The sequence below is a fragment of the Chlorocebus sabaeus genome, chromosome 20 (assembly GCF_047675955.1).
Source record: "Chlorocebus sabaeus isolate Y175 chromosome 20, mChlSab1.0.hap1, whole genome shotgun sequence".
In the NCBI taxonomy this organism is placed as follows: Eukaryota; Metazoa; Chordata; class Mammalia; order Primates; family Cercopithecidae; genus Chlorocebus; species Chlorocebus sabaeus.
This window is the reverse complement of record NC_132923.1, coordinates 116,150,543-116,168,807: the sequence shown is the minus strand read 5'-3', so window position 1 is coordinate 116,168,807 and position 18,265 is coordinate 116,150,543. Positions and strand designations below refer to the sequence as shown.

The 18,265-nt window shown below is 39.3% G+C and overlaps 1 protein-coding gene and 1 non-coding gene across 26 annotated transcripts in view; one reads left to right on the top strand and one right to left on the bottom strand.

Annotated features, from left to right (window-relative positions):
- EIF4G3 (eukaryotic translation initiation factor 4 gamma 3) overlaps window positions 1–18,265 on the bottom strand; it is a 373,903-nt gene that overhangs the window by 13,129 nt on the left and 342,509 nt on the right. For all 25 annotated transcript variants that reach the window (XM_073007734.1, XM_073007735.1, XM_073007738.1 and 22 more), the window contains 4 exons: window positions 16,465–16,637; window positions 7,379–7,504; window positions 5,862–5,943; window positions 3,322–3,420 (listed from right to left, as the gene is read on the bottom strand). In XM_073007734.1, the coding sequence (XP_072863835.1) occupies window positions 3,322–3,420; window positions 5,862–5,943; window positions 7,379–7,504; window positions 16,465–16,637 (480 nt within the window). The remainder of the gene's footprint in view (window positions 1–3,321; window positions 3,421–5,861; window positions 5,944–7,378; window positions 7,505–16,464; window positions 16,638–18,265) is intronic.
- LOC119626411 (U7 small nuclear RNA) lies at window positions 16,845–16,906 on the top strand. The gene has a single exon (XR_005242584.1). It is a non-coding gene; the product is annotated as a U7 small nuclear RNA (small nuclear RNA).

The following is an 18,265-nucleotide window of genomic DNA, read 5'->3' as shown; positions in this document are numbered from 1 at the left end:
CTGGAATTACAGGCATGAGCCACCATGCCTAGCTGATGTATTTATTGACATAAAGATTATTCATAAAATTTCCTCACCCACTTTTATGTACAGAATCTGTGTTGATGTTACCGCTTTCATTCCAGATATCAGCAATATGTACCTTCTTTTTAAACTTTTTTTCCTGATCAATCTTGCTAGAGGTTTATCACTTTTATCTTCTCAAAGTACAGGTTTTTTTTTTCTTTCTGAGACGGAGTCTCGCCCTTTTGTCCAGGCTGGAGTGCAATGGCGCAATCTCAGCTCATTGTAACTTCCGCCTCCCGGAGAACCAGCTTTTGATTTCACTGGTTTTTCTCTAAAGAGTCTTCTATTTCATTGATTTCTAATGTTTATTATTTCCTTTATTCTATTTACTTGGAGCTTCATTTGCTCTTATTGTTCTAATTTCTTTCTTTTGTTTGTTTCTGTTTTTTTTTTTTTTTTTGGTGATAGGGTCTTGCTGTGTTGCCTGGGCTGGTCTCTCAAGCTCCTGGGCTCAAGCAATCCTCCTGCCTTGGCCTCCCAAAGTGTTGGGATTATAGGCATGAGCTGTTGTGTCTGGCCTTATTTTTCTAATTTCTTAAGGCTGAAGCTGAGGTTATTGACCTTTCTTCTTTTCTAAATATCAATGACATGTTGTGTTTTCGTTTTCATTCAGTTAAAAATGTTTTTTACTATCCTTTTTCATTGCTTCTTTGACCCATGTGTAATTAGAAGTATGTTGTTAAGTTTCTTAGTGTGCATTGCCCTAATTCTTAAAGGTTAGTTTAGCTGCATAGGCAATTCTACATTTACTGTTCGTTTCTCAGCACGGTGAGATTATTCTACCATCTTCTGACTTTCATGGTTCCTATTGCGAAGTCTATTTTTTTGTGTATTTTTTTTTTTGAGGGGGAGGCAGATAGGTAATGTGTGCTTCTTCTTTCCAGTTTCTTTAAAATCTTTCATTTGTCTTTGGTATTATGCAGTTTCACTAAAATATAATTATCCTGTATGGCATATATGGACTTTCATTATAGATTTGTATATTTTATCACTTCTAGAAGTCTCAGCCACTGTCTCTTCAAATATTGCCTCTTCTCCATTCAGGCTAATTTTCCTTCTGGGACTCCAATTAAGATAGTTTAGATGGTCTCTCATTCTTTCCTCCAAATCTCCTAACGTATCAACATATCTTAGATAGCTACCTACAGATTTTGGTGTGTGCGTGTGTGGCTTTTGTTTATTTGTATTTTTTTTTTTTTGACAGGCTCTCGCTTTGTCTCTCAGGTTGGAGTGCAGTGGTGTGATCATATCTCACTGCAGCCTTAAACTCACAGGTTCTAGTGATCCTTTTGCCTCAGTCTCTCGAGTAGCTTAGGACTATAGGTGCACCAATACACCCAGCTAATTTTTTTTTTTTTTTTTTTTTTTTTTTTTTTTTGAGACAGAGTCTCGCTCTGTCGTCCAGGCTGGAGTGCAGTGGAGTGATCTCGGCTCACTGCAAGCTCTGCCTCCGGGTTCATGCCATTCTCCTGCCTCAGCCTCCTGAGTAGCTGGGACTATAGGCACCCACCACCATGCCCGGCTAATTTTTTTTTTCTGTATTTTAGTAGAGACGGGGTTTCACCGTGTTAGCCAGGATGGTCTCGATCTCCTGACCTCACGATCCGCCTGTCTCGGCCTCCCAAAGTGCTGGGATTACAGGCGTGAGCCACTGCGCCAGGCCCAGCTAATTTTTTTTTAGTAGAGACAGGTCTCACTATGTTGTCCAGGCTGATCTCCAACTCCTGGCTTCAAGAGATTCTCTTGCCTCAGCCTCCCAAAGTGCTAGGATTATAGGCATGAGCCACTGCACCCAACCTTTTTTTTTTTTTCAAATCTCTTTAACCATTTTGACTAGTCTCTTGTTTGCTCATTTTTGTGATTTCTTCTCTTTAATATGGTATTGTTTTATATTCTGAATGATAATTCCATTACCTCAAGTCCATGGGATCTAAATCTACTACTTATTGTCTGTTTACTTTTATCTTTACTTCTTTAATTGTATGCTAAATGAACACCAAGTGTCAACTCATATATTTAGATAACTTGTATTTGTAGAAAATAAGGGGACCTAAGTTGAGGATGTTTCTCCAAAGAGCATTTTGATTTGCTTCTTCTGGGAGCCAAGGTAATACTCAACTGGGACTAAGTCAACTTTTTCCATGACATCTGACAGCATTTGTAATAGTATCTTCCCATTGGGCTATGTGTCCTTTGGGCAAGATGCCTTTCACATGTAATTACTATTCATAGTTCAGGTTTCATCTCTGGCTTTTCCCCCTCATTAATTCTTTTTGTCCCTTTGAAGGAAATTACTTCCACCTCTTCTGAGTCCAGCAACACATCAGAAGTTATGCTTCATGCAGGTTCTTATTGCTGTGGCAAGAAAGTTCTTCAGTGTTCTAGACTACAACCAAAAAGCAAGCTAATGTCCATAGCAACCTAATATAATGTCTTTATTCAGAACAATATACTTATTTTAAAGTCATTTTCAGATTGCATTCTTGTTCTCTTTTTATCTACAGTGATTTTTTCTTCTCCTTATTCCTGATTTTGTTGGCTGTCTTAGCTTTAGTTTTCCTCGAGTTTTAAGATTTCGATTTTCAGTAATGTTTTGAGAGAGTTTTGTTTTCTTTCTGTTACTTTTCTTGATCTAATTTGTTTTATGGTTACCTCAATCTAACAGCCTACAAATCCTCCTGTAGGACCAGATTATACTGACCATGGGGTCTTCTGTTTTGTAGATTTCTGGATTTAGTTACCAAGTCAGTAGGCGGGATAGCTAAGTATAAGGGTATAAGACTTATACCCTGGGTCTTATACCCTGAGTATAAGACTGTGTCTACTTCCTTGCACTTATTTACCTGTGCAGTTTCAAGTTATAAGCTTGTCTCTAATCTTCCACCTTATAAGGATAATAACAGTCTCCATTCCCCACAGAATAACTTCTGGCTGCTTCTGCCTGCCATCAGACCCAGAAATCAGGAGACAGCTTTGGCCCTGTCACCCTGCTTTACTTGTCAACTTCATTTCTGCTTCCTGGAGCCTGTTTTTCTACAGGTTGCTAAGTCTTTTACATTTTCTTCTTTTAAACATCAATCATCTGATGACCACACAGTTGCGGAGTGGCTTTAAAAGCATGAACTTAAAATGGCATCTTTACCAAAATTCCTATTTTGATGTAATTTTAATGACTGGAATACGAAGGAAATTACCTTCATTTCCTCTATGAAACAGATCAACTATCAAACAGCAAAACGTAAGCCTTGTTCTTACCTGCTCCAAAAGAAAATTATGTACATCTTCTCCTTCTGGTAAAAAGTCCTTCCAGCTGAGGTCAGCCTCCCTCCATAAGGCTCCCACTTTCTTATGGCTCTAAAATAGAGATCAATTCAATCCATTTACTTTCACAGTGGAAGAAGAAATAGAAAAAAAAAAAGATTTGCCTGAAGTCAAAGAGTGCAAAACCCAAAAAGCTGAAAAATCAAAACTTTTCCAGTGGGGCATGGTGGTGTACACCTGTAGTCCTAGCTACTTGGGAGGCTGAGGTGGGAAGATAGCTTTCACCCAGGAGTGTGCGTCTAGCCCAGGCAACACACACAGCAAGACCCGTCTCAAAAACAAACTTTTCCTCGCTGATAAAAAGTTAATCTCTTAAGACCTGTGACTTTCAAACTAAGATGTCTGAATGCATATAAATATAATGATGAATAATTGAAGTACAGCTGCTTAAGGTTAAATACTTTATTTATGAGGTGACTAATCTGGGGAGCTACAAGCTGGTTATTTGGGGTTTATAAATATAAACATCAAAAAAGTCCAATACATAGAGTTTATAAATTCCACACTGTGTCTTTTCCTAGATAGCTCTGTATGTATCTGCTATTAAAGCCATTCAAGAAGCCTCACTAGAATCCCTCTTCGTAATAGATCACAGCGATGCTGCCTGATACAAGGAGGCTTAAGGCAGCTGTTGCTCCTGAACCAGGAATGAGAAGTGTTTCAAGGGCAAGAAGCACAAGGTTGAGCCCAAGACAGACAATAAAGAAGAGATGTTGTCAGGTAGAAAAATGTGAAGAGGTGCAAGTCCTCTAGCTGGAGAAAGTCACAGTGAAAAGGAAAGTGCCAGGTCTGAGGCTGTGGCTGTCATCTGAGAGGCGTGTATTAATTACTTCATAGAGTAACTTGTCCAAGGCACAGCTGAAAATATGGTGGAACCAGAATTTGAACCCAGGAATCTAGCTCCAAAGCTTATACTCTATGAGAATTTAGTTTTATTTAGAAGTAGGGTTGTGCTGTTTCTACACATAAAAGTTAGTAAGAATGTGAGTTTTATTTTTAGTTATTATTATTAATTTTTGAGACAGAGTCTCTTTCTGTAGCTCAGGTTGAAACGCAGTGGCACGATCTCGGCTCACTCCAACCTCCACCTCCCAGATTCAAGTGATTCTCCTGCCTCAGCCTCCCAAGCAGCTGGGATTACAGGTGCCTGCCACCACGTCTGGCTAATTTTTGTATTTTTAGTAGAGATGGGATTTCGCCATGTTGGCCAGGCTGGTCTCCAACTCCTGACCTCAAGTGATCCCCCCGCCTCAGCCTCCCAAGGTGCTGGGATTACAGGCATGAGCCACTGTGCCGGCCAGAATGTGAGTTTTTGTTCTTGTTTTTTTTTGAGATGGAGTCTTGCTCTGTTGCCAGGCTGGACTGCAGTGGCATGATCTTGGCTAACTGCAACCTCCGCCTCCCGGGTTCAAGTGATTCTCCTGCCTCCGCCTCCTGAGTAGCTGGGATTACAGGTGCATGCCACCACGCCCAGCTAATTTTTGTATTTTTAGTAGAGACGGGGTTTCACCATGTTGGCCAGGATGGTCTCGATCTCTTAACCTCGTGATCTGCCCACCTCGGCCTCCCAAAGTGCAGGGATCACAGGCATGAACCACCATGCCTGGCCAGAATGTGAGTTTTAAATAAGGGCTAAAGTCAAGTAGGTCAGAGAGGAAGAAATTTTGGACATAAAAACTAGGGTTCAGTAAAAATTTTAGTGCCATTAAGCAAAGAGTAGTATTAACGAATAATCAACAGAACTAGAGACCAGGATATTTAGTGCATCTCTTTATGAATAACTACCACATAAATGGGATACAGAAGGACTTCTGTATCAGAGGGAGGAATGAAACACTGGCTTTAAACATTAAAATCTATCATCCAATATCTTTGGGTCAGGTGTAAGTCAGAAATCACTCCAGAATCTTCATTTCTGAGTTCTATTTTGTTTTGACATCTCTCATCTCTCTCATCCTAGACATTTAATTCCCTTTGTGATGCCACGACACTTCCCCAAACCTCTTAGACTTTAACACAGCACTTTCACACTCTTTTGAAATTATTGGTTTCGATTTATCTGTTCCCACTTTATAGACTGACAGCCTGCCACAGACTTTATAGACTGACAGCCTCCAGCTCTATGGAGCTTTTCGTTGAAATCTATTAAAACATATAAATGATATACCCATTTTGTTTCAAGGGAAGAAAAAATCACCAACCACAAATAACACGTCTTGAGATTCTTTAGAATTATACCAAATCTAGTCGAGATTTGATAAGTCTTCCCCACGATATTAGTAAACAGAAGGACAAATGCACCTCAGAAAGAAACTGGGTTGAAGCAGAGACCTCACTCTTTTTTCAAAGAATAAAAGGAAATAGAATTTCTTGCACCCTGAGACCTAAGCTATTCACAGATAACCCAAGATCAAGATCACTGCACTGCCCTTCCCAATAATGCTGTTGAGGCTGACACTCAGTTTAACACTCACCATTTGTTTGCATAGTAGGTGCAATATTTCAGAAAGCAAGACCCCAGCTCTTCCAACAGGAAGTAAAGGTTTGCTAAATTCTCTGTAAAAGATAGGAGCAGTGAATAAGTACCTCTGAAGAAAACCTTTCTTCTAGAACAAGAGGCAAACAATGTGTGACAAAAAGCCAGACACTGTGCAACCTAAACAATACTGGGCAAGCCAAAGCTCCAGGACATGCTCTAAGCCATTTTCAGGAGAAGTTCCTGAAAAGGAACATGCGAGTTCTTGGTTTTTACCTTTTTCTTTAACCACTTCAGTGATAGAAGCAACACAGAGCTCAGACTCGGTAATCTGTTTGTTTATGTAAGGTCTGCTTCAAGCTAAAACAAGAAGCATCTTAGGTAACAGGGAGTTGTGATGCTTTCATAAAGTTTTTTTTTTTTTTTTTTTTTTTCTTTTGAGGCAGAGTCTTGCTCTGTCGCCAGGTTGGAGTGCACTGGCGCAATCTCGGCTCACCGCAATCTCCAATTCCCTGGTTCAAGCGATTCTCCTGCCTCAGCCTCCCGAGTAGCTGGGATTAAAAGCACGCAACACCACGCCCAGCTAATTTTTGCATTTTAGTAGAGATGGGGTTTCACCATGTTGGCCAGGATTGTTTTGATCTCCTGACCTTGTGATCCGCCTGCCTTGGCCTCCCAAAGTGCTGGGATTACAGGCGTGAGCCACCGTGCCTGGCCGTATATAAAGTATTTTTAAGAAAGGAAGCTTTTCTTTATAGATGAAATTATGGATGAAACAGAGAAGGGGCCAATTTTTTAATAGTCTAAATCAGTATTTCTCAAACTGTGTTCCATAGGATATCTATACTTTAAGTGATGCAATGCTGAATTAAACAAAGCTAACTAGTTTTTATTTATTGCTTTACTATAGGACTCTCATAAACTTTAATATGCTAAATATGTTTTGTTAATCTCAAAGAAAAGGGACACGGCAGTGTGCAAAGTTTGACTATATAAACAACTTTTGTGGAAACACTAGTGTTTCAAAGAACAGAGTTTCGGAACCACTGGTCTATATAATGTAGCATCCATTCCCCACTCACATCCAAACCTAGAAATACTTGAGATCTGTTTCTTTTATTATAATCATGAGCATGTACTATGGGGTACCGCAGTCTGACAAGCTACAGTGGGAAAATATAACTACTTACAGCACTAGTGCAATGATAGACACAAAAGCCAGATCAACATTAAGCTTCTAGAAGCAGTCATCTTCCAGTTACACGATTCTGGAGCCAATCTATTATCACAACTACCCTCAACAGACCACAGGGCTATCATATCCCCAACATATCTCAGGTGTAGACCTAGCATAATGTAACATTTTTACACTGAAATCAGAAGTCTTTAAGAGTCACAGGCTGCATTCAAGAGTCTCCAAAAGCAACCATGGGATAGTACTATGCTAGAGAGCTAGCCGGTGAGTTATGTGTCAGTTCTACCTGACATATATCAAGAGAAATAAGTATAACTTACGTGGTAAGTTCTCTCATGGAGATTCCGCCTTCTTTTAACATGGGGGTCACCAGTTCAGCAAGGTACAACCAAATATGGGGAATATCAATGGCCATGTCATCTGCCAATTCCAAAGTTTCTGAAAAACTGAAAAGGAACGGGGGTAAAAATAACATGCAAATGTAATTCAAAAGTTAAGATTAAATAAAAAGATAAAAAAATCAATCAACAAACACATATTAATCACCTGCTATGTTAGGTACAGTCTAGCCACAAAGTAACTGGTAAACACATTACCATTCTCAAAGAGATTATGTCAGCGTGGGGAAAAAGACTAGAACAGACAAAAGCATACTTGCAGATAGAGCTAATACTCTGAAGAACATGAACTATGGTACCAGAAGGAGGTCAGAAAACATCTCCATATAAAGGTGACATTTGAAAGCCTTAAATGATGAAAAGGAGGACAGTCCTGTGAAGTTCTAGGGGAAAAACTATCCATTTAATCCCGTACTATAAAGAATTCACCACAGTTGAATATCACGTCCTCTGAGTCAATCAAAAGCACTGACTAAACACTTACTGTAACAAAGATCTGACACAAAGAAAAGACAAAAATCTGTGTCCTTGAGGAACCTTACAATGGGTAAAAAAACTGGATGGATATAAAAGAGTCTGACAACATTACGAACATTACCATCATTATTACATGTTACAAACTGTTCTATCTCTACAGAAAAGCTAATGGTTTCAGACTTTGGTCCTATGAATTATAACTATTTCTCAATGTCAAGCAAATGGGAATTAAATGTAAAACTTAGGAAAATCAAATATAAAATACCAGCAGTCTTATGTAGGCTAAAAATCACAGCTATTCACTTGGAAGTAGAAACAAACAACTCAAGACGTTGTTAATTATTTCCATATACAATATATTAAAAAGTACAAAAGCAAATGAATTTAACTACAGGAGACATACACATAACTGCAAGTCATAAGGAAAGGGAGGAATGAATTGAAGGGCTAAGAGCAGGTGGTAATTGTATGCATGCCCTTTCAGATCTCTACAGTTGTAAAATGTGTGCTTTTCCACTGCAGCTCCAGGTTCTAGCCAAAATACGCCACCCTTTTTTCAGAGGCCTACATGCCAGTAAAACTTTTCACTTAAAAACAGCTACTACCGTGGGCAGGGTCACCATTCTGAAGCTGCCATTTCAAAACAGTTTGCAGCTCAGCCATATTACCTAACTCCGGGCTTCATGAATCCTTAATTCCAACTTTCTGACCTCACAGCTTGCAATTATTTGACGCCGAGGACAGTGTCTGTGCTATGGCAAATAGATGTCAAATAATTGCAGGTTCTCTCATTATGTGCATACTTTGGGTTCAGTTAATGTACCCCTGATGGAATATAATCTAGCTGGACTCCAGGATTTCTAGGTTAACCACCTGACCCTGCCAACTCCTGCTCCGTGGGCTAGCAGCATAAATGAAGCTGTTCAATGGGCCCAAGAGACAACTGTAGCCATGCTGGTCTTTCAGCAGTCTATCTGCTGCTATTTTTATCTCATGTATTTTACCTCCTTACAAATAAAATATACCCATATTCTTGCCTTGGTTTTTTACTCCTTGATCAGTCAGTTCATCATGGGACAGTCTGCAGAATACAATCAGTGGTCAAATCTATACTGCTAACAAAAACCTTTTTTAGCTGAACATAGGATTTCCAGAGAACAAGCCTGTAAGGAGCTTATTATTTTTTCAGGTTTACAGTTCCTAAATCCTGTTGCATGATTCTAAAAGAAAAATCCTAAGTGTGTGGAAGCACCTAGGTAATAACTGTCTTTATGTCTTTGCACTACTACATAGCCTATAATAATGCTTTGCACCACACGTATTTTCTAAAAGCTGAAAAAATGAAACAGAGCTACATCATACCCTTGCCTCTTGGCATGTAGTGACCATCACAGTCATTGGACTGTCAGGCTGTTCTTTGGCTGCAGGGAAAAAACCACAGCCATTGGACTGAACTTTGGTAGGGTCTACATAGATGAGACTGCAGATATCCCTCCACCCATTTCAATTACAAAAGCTCCACTTCATTTTATATATTGGGTTTTTGTCTAAAATTTTAATTGTAGAAAGGGATACATGATTAAAAGAAAAATATTTTAAAATTTTAATGCAGTAAAGTTCTGATAAGAAATCTTTTAAAAAAGCAAAATAATGCTACCACAATTGAAAGTGGTATTGTCAAAATAACCAGAAAACAAATTACAAAATGGCAGTGGCAAGTCCTTATCTATAAATAATTATGTCAAATGTAAATGGATTAAATTTTCCAATCAAAAGACGGAGTGGCTAAATAGATTAAAAAATAAGATCTGGCCAGGTGCAATGGCTCATGCCTGTAATCCCAACACTTGAAGGGGCCAAGGCAGGAGGATCACTTGAGCCTAGTTGTTGGAGACCATCCTGGGCAATGTAGGGAGACTCTGTCTCTATAAAAAAATAAAAAAAATTAGCCAGGCATCATGATACATGGCTGTGGTCTCAGCTACCCAGGAGGATTGCTTGAGCCCAGAAAGAAGAGCTTGCAGTGAGCCTTGATTGCGCCACTACACTCCAGCCTCGGTGAGAGAGTGTGACTCTCTCTCAAAACTTAAAAAATAAATACATGAAAAATGAGATCCAACCATATGCTGTCTGTAAGAGACTCATTTTACTAGTAAGGACATTCACAGACTGAAAAGGAAGAGAAGAAAAAAGATATTTCACGAAAATAGAAACCAAAAGAGGGCAAGGGTAGCAGCTATACTTACACAAGACAAAAAGGACATTAAGTCAAAAACTATGAGAGACAAAGGTCATTATGTAATGATAAAGGAATCAATTTACTAAGAGGATATCACAATTATAAATACATATGCACCTCACATTGGAGTACCTAAAAACATAAGGCAATTAATTATCTGAAGGGAAAGATGGACTACAGTACAGCAAGAGTAGGGGACCTCAACACCCTTCTTTAAACAATGAACAACTCATCTAGACAGAAAATCAGTAAGGAAACATTGGCCTTGAATTATACTTTAAACCAAATAAAAATATACAGAACATTCCATCAAACAGCAGCAGAATACATATTCTTCTAAAGTGCAAATAAAACATTCTCCCCAATAGATCATATGTTAGACAACAAAACAAGATTTAACAAATTTAAGAGGACTGAAATCATATCAAGTATCTTTTTGGATCACAATGCAATAAAACTTGAAATCAGTAACAGGGGAAATCTTGGAAAATATCCAAACACGTGAATGTCAAACAACATTCTCCTAAACAACCAATAGGTCACAGAAAAAATTACAAAGGAATTTTTAAAAATACCTTGAGACAAATTAAAATGGAAACACAACATACCAAAACGTATAGAATGCAGCAAAAGTACTCTTAAGAGGGAAAAATGAGTATGCATATCAAAAAAGAAAAAAGATCTCAAATAATATACCATTACACATCAAGGAAATAGAAGAACAAACTAAGCCCAAAGTTAGCACAAGGAAGGAAATAACAAACATGCAAACAGAAATAAATGAAATAGACACTTAAAAAATGAAAGAAAAAAAATCAATGATACTTGGAGTTTTTTTTTTTTTTTTTGGAATAATGAAGAAAATCAAGAAACTCTTATCTAGACTAGGAGAAAAGAGAGAAGACTCAAAATAAGGAATGAAAGAGGAGATATTACAACTGATACCACAGAAATACAAAGGATCGTTAAGAAACTACTATGAACAATAATATGGATAATCTAGAAAAAAACAGATAAACTCATAGATACGTACAACAAATCAAGACTGAATCATGGCCAGGTGCACTGCCTTCAACCTATAATCCCAGCACTTTGAGAGGCCAAGGTGGAAGGATCATTTGAGTCTAGGAGTGCAAGACCAGCCTGGGCAACATAGTGAGACACCATCTCTAAAAAAAATAAAAAATGAGCTGAGCATAGTGGCATGCACCTACTGTCCCAGCTACTTGAGAGGCTGAGGTGGGAGGATCACTTGAGCCCAGGAGGTTGAGGTTGCAGTGAGCCACGATGAAGCCACTGCACTCCAACCCGGGTGACAGAGCAAGACCCTATCTCAGAAAGGAAAAAAAAAAAAAAAAAGGCCCAGGACTAGATGGCTTCACTGCTGAATTCTACCAAACACTTGAAGAAGAACAAATTCTTCTCAAACTCTTCCAAGAAATCGAAGTGGAGAAAATACTTTCCAAGTCATTTTACAAGGTCAGTATGGCAATCCTCCCACCTCAGCTTCTTGAGTAGCTGCAGCTATAGGCACCCACCAGCATGCCCAGATAGTGTTGGTATTTTTTGGTAGGGATGGGGTTTCACCATGTTGCCCAGGCTAGTCTGAAACTCCTAGGCTCAGGCAACTTGCCCACTATGGCCTCCCAAAGTGTTTTTTTGTTTTTTAAGACAGGATCTCACTCTGTTGCCCAGGCTGGGGTGCAGTGATGTTCTCATAGTTCATTACAGCCTTGAACTCCTGGGCTCAAGCAATCTTCCTGCCTCAGCCTTCCAAGTAGCTGTAATTATTGGCATGTGCCACCACGCACAGCTACTTTTTTTGTTAATTTCTTTTTAGAGATGGGGTCTTGCTATGTTGCCCAGACTGGTCGTCTTGAACTCCTGGCCTCAAGCCATCCTCCCACCTTAGCCTCCCTGGTAGCTGAAGATTATAGGTGCAAGTCACCATGTCCAGCCTATGTAGGGTCTTTTACCAACGTAGAATTGCTGTAAGCAGTAATAAAAGTTCCAGAAAAGTAGTCAAGGAAGAGATAAGAATTTCCTCTCTAACAAACATCTCCCAAAATGAAATATTAATGTATCAATCTTCCTCTAGGGTACATATTTTGTGTCTATTGTCCACTCTAATTTTTACAACCTTGGTCTTCATTTGTTTATTACACTTTCAAAGTCATTCCAATTCTGTGACTAACAGCAAACTGCACTCAACTATATTTATTAGACAGTTTTTAAAAAGTTTTCTGAAATCATGATATAAAAAGACTATCAACACACAGTGTGAAGTGCATGTACCTATACAATAATGCTTCTGCCTATCTACCTACCAACCTAACTTGTGTCATAAAGTATTTAGATTCAAGTCCTGAAAATCTCAGGAGAATGGCTTGATATTATCTTTGTGGAGGTATGTTTTACACACAGCAACTATTATGCTCACAGTTGACATAACATCTTGTAAGGAAAATTCCAAAGGCCCTAAAAGCTATATTCATAAAGCCTATTTGAAATTTTTGTCTATTTTACTACTTTGCAGCAGTGCATACTCTAAAGAGAACCATAGGGAGAAATGGCAGATTAGTAACTAGCTCACCAGGGATCAGTATACCTGGAGGCTTTCTGCCTTCTTTTTTTTTTTTTTGAGGTGGAGTCTCACTCTGTTGCCAGGATGGAGTGCACTGGTGCAATCTCGGCTCACTGCAACCTCCGACTCCCTGGTTCACACAATTCTCCTGCCTCAGCCTCCCGCGTAGCTGGGATTATAGGCATGCACCATCATGCCCAGCTAATTTTTGTATTTTCAGTAGAGATGGGGTTTCACCATGTTGGCCAGGATGGTCTCAATCTCCTGACCTCATGATCCACCTGCTTCGGACTCCCAAAGTGCTGGGATTACAGGCGTGAGCCACCGCGCCTGGCTGTCTTTCTGCTTTCTAACCTTCCCAGGGTTATCACTGGCTTGGCAAGCTAGGCAGAAACTGCTTCCCCAACTGTTCAGAAGTTGACATCTAAGCAGTAGCAGCACCCAAAGCAGCTGATCTCAGAGGCTCTTCCACAATACTATGGAAGGACAACACTATCTTTGTAGGTTAAGAAATAGAAGCAAAAGACAGGGTATCTTCATGGCTCCAGTGAAATGGTCTCCCTAGATAGTATGAACCATTTATAACTCAGGTTTTAGAAGGGATTGTGAAATTCTCATCTACTTGCAAGAAGGCTCCTGGCGGACACTGACATGAAGCAATTCTCACCATTTCCCTCTTAGAAACAGGTGGGTACTAAATTGTCAGGCCTCTCCATTCAGAATAAAATAGTACAACTTTTACATGTCTTAGTCTAAGGTCCAAGACTGGTTAGGTCTAAGCATCAAAAGTTAGGCCTGGAGACACTGCACTGCCTCTAGTTGCAGAAGAAAGCAGGTATGGTGAAACATGAAGTAATTGTTGAGACACAGAAGCGTTAACCTCATTTTATGTCTAAATAAAAGGTAGTAGTGTGGTAGTTATTGCCAGCAACAGCAATTCTACTACCAACAACAAAAGTGTAGCCACCATGTCTGGTTATGATATTCTTTCTTCAGGGAATCCCACAAAGGGAGAAATGCAAATGTCTGAGATATCCTAGAGACTAAGTTAGTATCTCACAAGTTCAATTATAGCCAATAATGGTAGACTATGCTTCCGGGGATCTTTATAGATATGAATCAACTTCTGAATATAGTTTGAAGAGATGGAAAATAGTAAACAATAATTTACCATAATCATTTCCAGAATTTTCTGAGGAATATATCATAATACCTGGGTAATAAGTAACTATTTATAAATGGATATCCTTGTCACTCCAACAGTATTATTTCTAGGAAATTATAGTTTCAAGTCTGCTGGGGGAACCATATTCAATCTGATTTTGAGGGTGTACATACCTTCATTTGCTCTTACCATTTGCACTGGCTAGTTACTGGACTGAATTGGAAGCTTCTCTTTTAAAACTGGGAAACCATCCTGGCCTTAAAAACCAATAACCACAGCAAATTTTGCCAAAATTTCTTACTAACTGGTTCAAATGGACTTAATCTAGTCATTCACTGAATTCAGGGCAATCTAGCTTATTGCTGAAGGAAAACTTTTTTTTTTTTTCCATACGAGGTCTCATTCTGTTACCTAGGCTGGCATGCAGTGGTGTGATCATGGCTCACTGCAGCCTGGACCTCCCAGGTGCAATCCTGCCTCAGCCTCCCAAGTAGCTGGAACTATAGTTGCACACCACCATGCCCAGCTAATTTTTTGTATTTTTAGTATAAATGGAGTTTCACCATGTTGCCCAGGCTGGTCTCAAACTCCTGGGCTCAAGCGATCTTTCTGCCTCAGCCTTCCAAAGTGCTAGGATTACAGGTGTGAGTCACCATGCCCAGCCTGAAAGAAAACTTTTTTTTTTTTTGAGAGGGAGTCTCACTCTGTCGCCCAGAATGGAGTGCAGTGGCACAATTTCAGCTCACTGCAACCTCTGCCTCCCTAGTTCAAGCGATTCTCTTGCTTCAGTCTCTGGGTAGCTGGGATTTGTGCCACCATGCCTGGCTAATTTTTTGTATTTTTAGTAGAGACAGGGTTTCACCACGTTAGCCAGGATGATTTCGATCTCCTGACCTCGTGATCCACCCGCCTCGGCCTACCAAAGTGCTAGGATTACAGGTGTGAGCCACGGTGCCCAGCCTAATTTTCATAGTTTTAGTAGAGATGGGGTTTCACCATGTTGGTCAGGCTGGTCTTGAACTCCTGACCTTGTGATCCGCCCGCCTCGGCCTCCCAAAACACTGGGATTACAGGTGTGAGTCACCACGCCTGGCAACAAAACTTTTTAATGATCCTAGGGGCAAGTATAAATTTTTGAGGACCTAGAAGACAATGTCATCATTATCTGCAAAATCAAATGAATAAATTCAACAATGACTCTTGTTTTTTTGAGACTAAGCCAGGCGGAGTGCAGTGGTGCAATCTTCGCTCACTGCAACCTCCGCCTCCTGGGTTCAAACGATTCTTATGCCTCAGCCTCACAAGTAGCTGGGATTGCAGGTTCACGCCACTACATTGGGCTAATTTTTGTATTTTTAGTAGATGTTGGCCATGTTGGCCATGGCTGGTTTCAGACTCCTGATCTCAAGTGATCCACCCGCCGCAGCCCCCCGAAGTGCTGGGATTACAGGTGTGAGCCACTGTACCCGGACAATAATGACATTTAATGGTTACCTTATTCTAAAAGGATGGCCATATGTGAAATGAATACAGAAAAATATACAGTGGCATTTAATCATAATGTGCATTTAATTTATGAGAATATAAGCTTGGCAAAAAAAACAAAAAAAAAAAAGAAAGAGGAAAATTACAGGTAGTGCAGAATTCTTACTGCCATTTGATTCAATAAGCATATGTCCAGATGAGGATGAGATGGCAGATGCATATCCAATGTCCAGACCTTAGGAGATCCTAGTTGCTATTCCCTTAGAGAGTGGGCATCTGTCAGTGCTGGGTGTGACTCTGTGTTTATATTTGATACAACATGGCTCCTAAAACAAAATTTTTTACCAATGCAATTTTCACTTTAAACATTGGTTATACAACCTATGCCTGGGTAAAATTTTGTGGTTGAACCAAAAGGAACCTGATCTATGCACTTGTGATGATGGTATATCACAAATATACCAGAACCTGATCAAATGAGGATTCACCACCAATGACAGGCAGACTTCATCAAACCATCCATTGACAAGAATCATAATGAAACCAAACTGAAATAGACTAAATCATTAAGAACATGGAGTTACATATCCTTCTCCATGAGGCTAGAGTGGGCAGACAAGTGCTTCCTAGCCACAATAACCATGGTTTATTGGAAGAATAAGGTTTTTAAATTTAAGACAATTTTTCAGAATTGTTCTCACAAAGAAAAGGTTTTTTCCTCAAAGAACATTTGGGGATCACATGTAAATGGGCTGCTAAAGGCCTCAGAGTTTCCCTGAGCCTAAGGGGTCTCTGCTACCTTACTTACATCATGATAGAGATCTAACAATAATATTCAGAAAACCAAAAGATAACCTTTATGCCCTAGCACAATCTACAAAATGCCATCACATTAACCAACATATATCAATATATTAATTGCATCATATCAACATATTACAGTGGATACAATTTTCATCTATGGAAAAAACTAAATACTTAAAGAGGTAAGTACTTTAAAAATTAACTGATACACAAGAGCCTAGTAACTGAATACCACTCTTGAAGAGGATACCGACCCTTTGAAAAAGTCCTGTTTGCTGAGTTTTTCTGATTGTACCAGCTGATAGAGTAGTTGGCCCATGTGATCCCTGGTGATCTGGCTCCTTTCCAGGGTGGACTCCACTCCCACTCTCACAAAAACATGTAGCAGGCCCTGGGCATTCAGCTCTTCCACACACTGCACGGCTTCCTGTTCCAACAGCAAAGAAAGGCTTACTCCAAAATCTGGATAGTGTTACCAGAATGTTAAGATAACTTTAAAATCTTTTACTTAGAATCAGGAGAAAGCTCCATGAACAGGACAGTTTCCATATTTAAGTTTCTATTTGTTTAACATACTATATAGCTCAGTAAATTGCAGGCTGATATGGGCAATATTAAAAGTCATACAAAAAAAGAGCATTATAGCTCTTTTCAAATTTGTCTAGTAGGTTTTCCAGTTTTTACCAGAGAATCGTTTTTATAAATAAAAATGTTTAAAAAAATGATGCATCTTTACAAAGTTAACATGTTTAGTTTAACAATTTTATTAAACATCACTCAAAGGGCCAGAGTCAAATGTATTTTTCTACATAATATTTACTTATTTTATGATCATTTATTTAAAAAATTGAAAATAGTATATTATGAAATAGATATTTAATGTCATGATTCAAAAGCCTTAAGGTGTTAACAGAGGTTACTGTGTCTATGTAGGTTAATATTTGCTCAATCTTCAATGAAAAAAGTCTTCATATGGAAATTAAATTGAAGTGATAGAGTTAGGTTAAGCATTAAAATTCTTTTAGTAAGTTTTTGTGGCATGCTTCTTAATTTGTGCTTGTTAACTGGTGTTTACTATAGAGTAATCCAGCCAAGTCAATATCTTTGGTCTGAAGGGTGAAAGGCGGTCAGCCAGAGTTGCTGATACACCAATAAAGCAGTGTACCTCTCTGCTCTCAGCTACTGGAAATTAGTCTGGTGCCCTGAATTCAAAATCTGTTGGTTCAACCTTTGAAGCAAAGTAGCTCTTCCAAGGGGGAGGATGTAGGTAGGAAGGGTGGTGACCTGATGCAGAAGGGAGGAAGCTCATCTAGGTGTCTCACCACTGACGCTTTTTCCTCCTTACTCCTTTATTTAATACCTCCCTCACATTAACTTTTTATCTAACAAAATTTCAAGCCTACAGAAAAATTAAAGTCATACAATATACAACTACATATCTTCACTTTGATTTAGATTCATCAATGGTTTTCTTTCTTTTTTTTTTTTTTTTTGAGGCGGAGTCTTCACTCGGTCGCCCAGGCTGGAGTGCAGTGACGCGATCTCGGCTCACTTGCAAGCTCCACCTCCCGGGTTCGCGCCATTCTCCTGCCTCAGCCTCCCGAGTAGCTGGGACTACAGGCGCCCGCCACCGCGCCCGGCTAATTTTTTTGTATTTTAGTAGAGACGGGGTTTCACCGTGTTAGCCAGGATGGTCTCGATCTCCTGACCTCATGATCCGCCCGCCTCGGCCTCCCAAAGTGCAGGGATTACAGGCGTGAGCCACCACGCCCGGCTGTTTTCTTTCTTTCTGAATGTCCAAATTTACTATTAATGATGTCAATAAAAATATTTGATATATAATACATATTCAAATTTCCACAACTGTCTCTAAAGGTCTAATACAGCTTTTTGTTGTTGCTGAATCCAGTTGAGAATTCGACTTTACATGTTATGATGTTGTTCATATTCCTTTAATCTAGAACGGTCCTTTCTCTTTTTTGTCTTTTCATGACATTGTCATTTTTGAAACATTCAAGACAATTATCATGTAAAATGGTTTCTTTTTTCTTTAAA